This window comes from Hakea prostrata, unplaced genomic scaffold, assembly GCF_041222555.1.
Source record: "Hakea prostrata isolate BN-2017 unplaced genomic scaffold, UWA_Hpros_2 contig_20, whole genome shotgun sequence".
Taxonomy (NCBI): Eukaryota; Viridiplantae; Streptophyta; class Magnoliopsida; order Proteales; family Proteaceae; genus Hakea; species Hakea prostrata.
In genome coordinates this window covers 246,596-253,981 of record NW_028291139.1, presented here as the reverse complement: position 1 = coordinate 253,981, position 7,386 = coordinate 246,596, and the positions used below count along the sequence as shown (strand labels likewise).

Below are 7,386 nucleotides of genomic sequence, written 5' to 3'. Positions count from 1 at the left end.
CATCCACAAATAGTAAACGGGAAGCTCTCATGTCCTCTCACTTGTTGGTAACCGGTCTTGAGCGCCCATAAGCCCAAGTCTACTAAATGCAACCCTACCAATGAATGGCCCCTCACAATGTGATCCATGTCCATGAGTCCATGTCCTCTCATGGGTTGGTTACTGGTCTTGAGCACCCACAAACTCACATTGCTGCCACGGGTTACTCGGTCTCAATACCCTTTTGAATCGAGTCTGATATAATAGGAACATCCTAACCAAACACCGCTAGAGAAGCCCTAGGTATGGCAACCAACTATCCGCGAAAGAGTCAAAGGGCACCATAGGAAATGTCCCATACCACTTCCATTGATGTTCAAGGACAGAAACGTCAAAAGGACATTCCCCAATCCCGAATCATACATAAACAATCACATTCCCAATTCAGTCATATCATACACAACTGATATTCCAACATATAAAAGAATAAGTATTCATACATGATCAATTGAATAAGAAAATCACATGAATAAGACCTACTATAATCAAGGTACTTGCAGCAGTAATACCATAATAAGAAAATGCAATAACAGTAGAAAATCCATGAGATTCCAAAATTAGAAACTAAGATTCACGCAATCTAGGTTAATATGGAACAACTGTCCTTACCTTAAATAGATTCGAAGAAAATCCAAAGGTTAAATAGAATAGGCCCAAGGTTAGCTAACAAACCCTAAACAATCATAAGTACATCATTAGGAAAAAGCCCTAGAAGATTAGAGGTCAAACGGATCAAATCGGACGAAGAAACAAGCTACTATCAGCCTTGGCAACCTGCTTGGTCGATTCATCCAGTTGACCAAGTGAACAGTGCGCAGCAAAATTCATAATTTTGATCTGAAACTTATCTTCCAAGATTCAAAACACTCTAAAAATTCTAAGGAACATTAGGAACAGTAATCTAAGAGTAACTAGCATAGATTAGATGATCAAAAACAATAGTTACTAATTTGATCAAAAGCATGGTTTTCAATGAAAGCAAACCATGTATTCGAAAGAGAAACTAGAGAGAACAAGGATTCACTCTAGATGAATATTAGCAATAGATCAGAGATAAGAACTAACATGAGAATGGATCTATCATGTTGGAAAATCCAAAACAATAAGATTAAATCATGCTTTCATGAAGAATACTATGATCTCTTCTAAAAATCAAACATGGAGATCATAGCCTCATTGGAATGAATGGAGATTCATTCTCAACTTTGGAGATTGTAGAAGAGGTGTTTGCAAGGATGCAATACTTTCTTCATAATCATAGTAAGGAGATTAGATCATGGAAAAAGTAAATTCAATAGCAAGTTAAGAGATTACTAACCTTAATGATGAACAAAAGATGAAAAGCTTGCAAATTTGCAAGTAGGTCTTCCACAACACCAAGAGAGGCTTTGAGAGGGGTTCTCCACATTCTCTAGGGGCTTTAGAAACAAAAGAGGCTAAGAAACACGAAGTCCTATTAAATAGAGTATCAAAACCCTAATAAGAGGATCTTACTAAAGTTGTCAGCAACCTTACTCAAGGACTTCAAGGCCCAACCTTCCTCCAATTCCAATCGGCTTCTCCCAACTCAACATATGACTCATCTAGCATAGATGAATGCCTTCAAACCATGTCCAACTAGGCTTTAGGTCCATCAACTAAATTCTTCTTCACCAAGCTGCAGTTTCATTTCCAATCTTGCCAAATTTCCAAGTATGGAACACCATCATCAATTTCCATGGGTTCTGGGTCAAACACCATGTCTTCCACATTGATATGGCCCATAGTTGACTTCTTCCTTCACTTCGGGTCTTCAAACCTACAAACAACAGGGTTTTCCGATTAAGGTTAGGGCTGGATTTCACACCTACCAGAGAGGAGAAACCCGTCCTAAACCTACTTGTACAGTGATTGCTCCTTGCACACTTCCCCTTGTTGAACGACCCTCTGCAGATCTCAACATTCAAACTAGTGCCGTATTCCCTGCTGCCTCTATCGAATCCTGTAGGCCTGACCCTTCCACAGTTGTTGAGGTCCATCCTTCCACTTTCGGAAACCTTCAAGCGAAGTCGGCCCTCTACCCTGCTCCCTTCCCCTTCCATAAAATCCCTTCTGATGAAGCTGTTGCCTCCACATCTTCGCCTCTCTCTCCTATTTCGACGATCTACTCCCAATAAGTGAATAATGCTTTCCCCAATTCCCCTTTTAATTCCTCTCTAACCAGTTTGCCCCTCCCTATTACTCCTCGATTAAAATCCATGGCCCATGGGCCTTTTCCCTTCAATCCTCCTTCCCCTTTGATCTCACCAAATCTCTCCTTATTGGGCCCTATAGCGCTTGGACCTAAGCCCATCTCCCCAAGCTCCGCTCGGGATTCAACCCCTTCCGAGTTCGTTTAGGATCCTCATTGTGCCGAGTGCAGGAGAAGTTTTCGTTCTGCTAAGGGTTTCAATCCATATGGTGATGACTTCTTAGTCGATGTCAAGTCTTATAAGATAAAAAAAAAAAAAAGAACAAGAAATAATTCACTTTCTAGTCTCTTTTGGCCCTGTTCGGCCGGTCCTTTTTGGGTCCTACTATTTTGGTTTTTAGCTCTATGTAATTTTGTTTTTTTTTTTCCGCTATGTTGTAAGCGTGTTGTTGATTTAATTTAATTCTTTATTCATCCAAAAAAAAAAAAAAATTTCATATCTGACCCAACTATTCAGCTTTTCACTACGCCATTAACCTAGGCGAACATAGAATTGGTTCTCATGCAAAGTCCATTATAAAACTGGGTTATGATTGCTAGTCTTTTGGGAACCAACAAGGAGGGACAAGAAATTGCAACTTGGATTTACGGTAACATTTTTTATTGGCAATCAATTGTCAAATGATTTATAAATTCAAATACATCCCATGTGCATTTGCCCGGATAGCTTATTTATGTTTATGCTCTCTACTGCCTCCTCTCAAATCTATCCAGATTGCAGACCTTCATCAAGGAGGGTCGGTAACAGAGGTATCAGCTTAGAATGGCGGAGATCAGTGTTATGGTCCTCTTGCATCACTTAAAACAGTTTCTTCCACCAGTAACTAACCTTCCTATACTATTTCCACCTGACGTAGAGGATCATGTTCGCTGGCTTTACAACATGTTCGAAATCATGCTCGGGTTCCTAATCAAGGGGAGGTTTCTTCTGACTGACGAACTAAATGAATTAGCTGTTGAAGGAGAACCCGTCGAAAAAACTGTTGCCGACAGTTGGAACACTCTGCTTCGCAAGTGCAATTTAGCTCTTCTTGATGCAGAGGAAGCTTATGAAGATGAACACCACTGGAGGAGGGCTTTGGTTGAAGAAATAAATGAATTAGGTCACGAAGCAGAAGAGGTTGTTGAGACATATTTTAGTAATTTGATCGTCAGAAGCTGGAGCAGCAGCAGCGGCACCAAGCCACTTGCCCTCATAACAGAGAAGCTCCAGAAGGGTATAGAGGGAGCTATAGACAGGATCAACAACCACTCTGCAGCTGGCGGTCGCAACACATCCATCAGATTCGAGCACGAAAGCACACGAGAGAAAGCTGAAAGAACTTTGAAGCAAAGTTTGCCACCATCAAGGGTTTATGATCGAGTGCCTAAGTCATCCTTTGAAAAAGAAAATTTGGTGGATCGTTTGCTTTTTGGGGGACAACAAAAACGATCTGATCTCCATGTCATTGCAGTCGTAGGAGATACAGCATCAGGTAAAACTACTTTGGCTAGGCAAGTTTATAATGATGATTTTGTTCAATATTATTATACATCCCGTGGGTGGGTGTCAGTCCAAAATAGGTATAGCCTGAGAAACTTGCTTCTAAGAATCCTACTGCAATTCATGGTTGATCTCCACGACGAGATCTATCATATGGATGAATCACAATTGAAACAAAAACTTTTTGCGCAATTGAGCGCTCGTAGGTTCCTATTAGTGCTGGATGATGCACAGAATTGCCACGATTGGTGGGATAAATTAAAAGATGCTTTCCCCCAAAAAAAGACGACAAGCCGAATAATTTTAATTTGCAATGAGATTTCTGAATTGCCATTGTCGTTAAAAAATGCTCGTCATGGATCTCTTTATTCATCAACTCACAACGAATATCGAGCATATGATTGTTTCAAAAAATATGTAAGCAGCGGCAATAGGTATTTCTTCCAGGAGTTAATGTCCGGAGAAAAACGGAACAGTGTACCCTATGATGTAGCAGAAAGAATGGTGAACAGTTGTGAGACTTGCTCAGGTGAAGCAACTGAACCTAGAATACGGCTAATGGCTAGTATTTTAAAAGGCGGTGAAAAGAACAGTTTCACATGGGCCCATATGGTGGCTCGACTTGAGAAAAGATTTTTCACGTCCAAAGATACAGACACTCCGGACCGATTCCTGAGTGCGTGTTACCACGAAATACCCCAGTACCTGAAGCCCTACTTTCTTTATCTAAGTGTCTTTTACCGAGACACAGAGATATCAGTAAAGCAATTGATTCAATTATGGATAGCTGAAGGACTGATACTACCGTGGATGGCTGCGGGCAACACCACCACCACTGGACAGCAGCGTACTATGGAAGATGTTGGAGAAGACTATTTGGATGCTCTTTTTTGCCTGAACTTGATTCGAGTGATCCAGCTAAGGTCAGATGGTCGTCCCAAATCATGTCGGCTCAATGATTTGCTGTCTGGATTCTGCGTCGATATGTCACTGAAAGAAGACTTCATAGAGGTTCTTGCACCGCGGAGACAGGGGTCTGCCGAGGTTGTTGATGAATCAATTGGTAAAAAACCATCAAGGCTTTCCATCCATGATAGATTGGAAGAATATGTTTCTAATTTCCTCTCACAAGAATGCAACTCTTCTCGCCATGTTCGCTCCTTCTCTTGCTTTAGCCAAGATGCTGGAAGTGTTTCCAGTGAAGACTGGGCATCACTTCTCCAAAAGTTTCCATTGCTTAGGGTGCTGAATCTTGGTCAGGGAGAACTCAGTAAACTACCCAAAGAAGCCATCCAACACTTATCTCATTTGAGATACATCAAGGTAAGATCTGGAGTTCACAAATCCATATTCAAACTTTGGAATCTCCAAACTCTTGATTTGCGAACAGGTGATCAGCAGTTTCCTGATCTACCAGAGGATATATGGATGATGAAACAGCTGAGGCATCTCTATGTAGATGGGCCAAGTAGATTACCCAATGTTGATGAAATTGATGATCAAGACGATCGTTATCTTCCAAACCTCCAGACTCTGTCTTGCATATCAGTAAATTCTGATGATGAAATCTCCAAGAGGGCTCCTAATTTGAAGAAATTAGGGCTCTACGAGTATGAATGTTTCTCTGGAGACGAGCAGGAGTCCACCTTTAACCGAGACAAGCAGGAGTCTGCGTTTAACCTTACGCAACTTCAGACACTCAAGTTTGCACAGAAATGTGCCTTTGAAGTGAAAGTTGAACTTCCACGCACTGTTACAAAGATAACAGTGAAAAAGGCACAACTCAAGCCTAACGTAATTGAGATGTTTGGAGAGCTACCAAATCTTCAGATTCTAAAGCTGGTACAAACATCTTTTGGGGATGACACATTAGTGTTTGGAAAAGATTCATTTCCTCAACTCCAGTTGCTGAAATTTGAAGACTCAAATCTTGTTTCGTGGACGCTGGAGAAAGGGGCGATTCAGAAGCTTCGTCGCCTGGTCATCATTAAATGTCCTCAATTAAGCGAGCCTCAACCTGGACTCCTCCAAGCACTGACTTCACTTGAAGAATTGGAATTCATCTGGACTTCCATGACATTCGTTAAGAAGCTCAATGACGAGGCTCGAGAGCTGAAGAAAAAAGGATTGAAGATCCACGTCAATCATCCAGTACAACCTGCTGCAAAGGCATAACTGGTACGTTTGTACAGTAAGCAACACTAGCATGTTCTAACAGGTCTACCTTTCAATTTTGGTTTTTTTCTATTGATCACCATAGATATTCTCCTAGTCCAAAATTTCCATAGTCGATATTACATCATTACTCTTGTGATTTACATCATGCTTTTGTTCAATGAGTTACAATTTCACTGCTTAGTTTATCATTAATATCTTGCAAACTTTATTTAACACTATATTACTATTGTAAAACTACAACCATATAAGTTAAATGTCAATGATTCCATTTCAATCTCTGACATATTTCTCTTTTATGACGTGAATGAATCTCAGAGTACAAATAAGAAAGATCATTGATCAAGGATAGCAGGGAGAAAGTTCCATGTTGATTATGTTCTACATGTTATTCGAGGTACCACTGACATGCACAATTACTGTTAGTTCATCCATTCAGGGACTCGGGAGAAAATTGATTGCGGCAGTTTCACCTTTTCTGTGCGTCAATTTTTGGATTATTGTCTTGTTTCTTGACAGCATCAGTTGAAACTTTTATCGTGTGGTGGTGATTGGGATTATGCGTGAGCTTTCATGTCTTAGACTTTTCCTATCTGTTTGTTTGTTGCTCAAAAAGTGGGACATATTTTCCTCATTGTTATACCTACATCTATGTTCAAGTCACTTCTTTTTAATCTTGAATAAATGGTTGGATTCTGTTTGTGTGTTAACGTTTGGAATGTGACATTTTGTGTGTGGGTCTTTATTATTTTTCTTTGAGCATGGAATAGAGCACATCTTGTTGATATTTAGGTTACCATCTGAATGCAACTAGTAAATTTTAGGCATTTGAAGGAATTTATCTCATAAAGCATTCTTCCGGCTAGATTCTCTCCAAACATTCTATTTACACAAATTTTTGGATAGGCTTTGCTTGCATGCCAAGGTTTGCAATTGACCCAAGGGAATTTGACAAATCAAGCTATGAAAATCCTATTTGAAATCCTATTTGTTGTGCCGTATGAGGACCTTTGGTACACTTTTTGAGAAGGCAAAAGGCAACTGAGGTAGTTGAGTTCCTTCAATGGTGAACATGTACCATCCTCCTATCATGGCTAAGAAGAAGTTTTACTCCTACTGATTAAAAGATAAAAGATAAAGTCTAATGTTGTCATGTTGAATGTGTGTTGTTCAAATGCATTACACCCGGTACCTATGGTGGAGGTGTAACTACCTCCTCATAACTAACCAAAACAACCTTAAGGATAAATTCACAAGAGTTCGAATGAACAAAAATTGGAATTCAAAAGAGAAGCTGCCGAACTTCCAAAACTACTTCATCCTTGACAGATTTTAGCCTTAGACAAAACTGCTTAAATCCTAGGCGAACACTGATCTAGTTGTTACTCCATTTATTTAATTTGGTCAAGTTAACTTCTTGAACCTGGTCTATATGGCTAGAGTTTTTTGCGAACTAACA

General features: G+C 40.0%; 1 protein-coding gene across 2 annotated transcripts; it reads left to right on the top strand.

The window, feature by feature from the left end:
* Positions 1–2,941: 2,941 nt before the first annotated feature.
* Positions 2,942–6,707, top strand: LOC148999254 (putative late blight resistance protein homolog R1B-17). 2 transcript variants are annotated; one of them, XR_016170987.1, is made up of 3 exons: positions 2,942–5,930; positions 6,246–6,324; positions 6,447–6,707. XR_016170987.1 is itself a non-coding variant. In XM_089141341.1 (2 exons), the coding sequence occupies exon 1, from the start codon at positions 3,033–3,035 to the stop codon at positions 5,925–5,927; it is 2,895 nt and encodes a 964-aa protein (XP_088997467.1). In that variant the 5' UTR covers positions 2,942–3,032; the 3' UTR covers positions 5,928–5,930; positions 6,246–6,707. The 2 variants fall into 2 exon arrangements, 1 of the variants encoding a protein (XP_088997467.1); XM_089141341.1 differs by having other exon boundaries at positions 6,246–6,707.
* Positions 6,708–7,386: the final 679 nt, after the last annotated feature.